Source organism: Austrofundulus limnaeus, unplaced genomic scaffold, assembly GCF_001266775.1.
Source record: "Austrofundulus limnaeus strain Quisiro unplaced genomic scaffold, Austrofundulus_limnaeus-1.0 Scaffold978, whole genome shotgun sequence".
NCBI classification, from domain to species: Eukaryota; Metazoa; Chordata; class Actinopteri; order Cyprinodontiformes; family Rivulidae; genus Austrofundulus; species Austrofundulus limnaeus.
In genome coordinates, this window is record NW_013953380.1 from 37,066 (window position 1) to 38,571 (window position 1,506).

At 38.3% G+C, this 1,506-nt stretch overlaps 1 protein-coding gene across 1 annotated transcript in view; it reads left to right on the forward strand.

Annotated features, from left to right (window-relative positions):
- LOC106533594 (zinc finger protein 638) overlaps positions 1 to 1,506 on the forward strand; it is a gene marked incomplete in the record, with an annotated part of 63,807 nt that overhangs the window by 28,342 nt on the left and 33,959 nt on the right. The window contains 1 exon segment of the mRNA XM_014029956.1: positions 931 to 960. Coding sequence (XP_013885410.1) covers positions 931 to 960 — 30 coding nt within the window.

Genomic DNA, 1,506 nt, shown 5'->3' on the forward strand with positions numbered 1-1,506 from the left:
ATATATTTATGTTTGTGGTTGTAATGTGACAAAATATGGAAAAGTTCAAGGGGTATGAATACTTTTGCAAACCACTGTATTTAAAATTGTTTATTTACTAATTATGTAGTGAAGTATTGAGCTTGTAATGTTCTTTCAGTTTCTGCTGCTAACAAACACCCACACAGAATAATGCTGCCTCCACCATGCGTCATTATAGAGATGGTGATCTGGGCACCAGTCATGAAATAGGTAATTAATGTCAGCAGAGATCAAGTGAAATGGGAAGAAACTGAGCAAAATTTCAAATGTTATAAATATCTGAATCTGTATGGGAATGTTTTTTCAGGAGTTTTATTTTCCTTTTATTAAGTTTATTCAGTTATATATAATTTTGATGTTGCTTTTTCATTATGAGATCTGGAGAGATTATTAAATGGTACTGGTAAATGGTACTGAACTTATAGAGCGCTTTTCAAGTCCCTCCAGACCCCCAAAGTGCTTTACACTAACAGACATTCACCCATTCACACTCACATTCACACACTGATGATGGCAAACTACACTGTAGCCACAGCTGCCCTGGGGCACACTGACAGAGGTGGGGCTGCCATGCATCGGCACCTCCGGACCCTCTGACCACCATCAGTAGGCAAGGTGGGTGAAGTGTCTTSCCCAAGGACACAACGACTGAGACGGCTGGACGGGGGATCGAACCAGTGACCTTCTGGTTCCAGGACGACTCCCCTAACCACAAATAAATTATTAAGGAAAAATAAATTTAAATGTAGCATCAGGCTGCAACATAAAGTTAAGGCAGTCAGTCCTAATAATTTATGAAGCCAATGTATGTTTATTAAAGAAACTGATCAAAGTTTGGAAGTAATATAAATCTCCACTCTGATTGATTTTACTGTGTGTGATCTAACATATGTTTGTGTATGTTTAAAGGTATCCAGGCTGGAAACCAACTCTACCAAGGTCAGTTATACTTCTGWCTGTTTCAGCTTGTTGAGCTCAATTCTGCTAACTAGGTTGGCTCCAAACAAAACATTTGTAGGCACAGATGGATTTATTGACAAAGAAAATGTTAACAAAWGAAAAGAAATCTCAGATAAACCCTAGCAGAAGGGTTACCACGCAGTCATTATCACCGAACAGAAAAATACTTTTATTAAGTTCAGAAACTGCCTTTAGGTACTGCTGGTGAGACACGCRCACACACGTATGTTAAACACATAAACCACTCCTCTTCTGCATGTTTGTCCCCCTGCTTCACAAAACCTGTGTACATTAAATAGGTTAAGAACAAGCTTCACTCTGAACATACAGTATATATTAAAGTAGATGTTTGGTCAGTTTGATGCCAAACTGACAAAAAAAAAAAGTTTGATGCCAATGAGAAAATCTTGGAAAAATTAACACTGCAGCTTGACTTAGATGTGCAAAGCTTAAAGTGTAACTTACCCCCCTGTGAAAAGATAACTCCGCCCCAAGGCGAAATTTGAAAAATGCATCAAAGTGGGT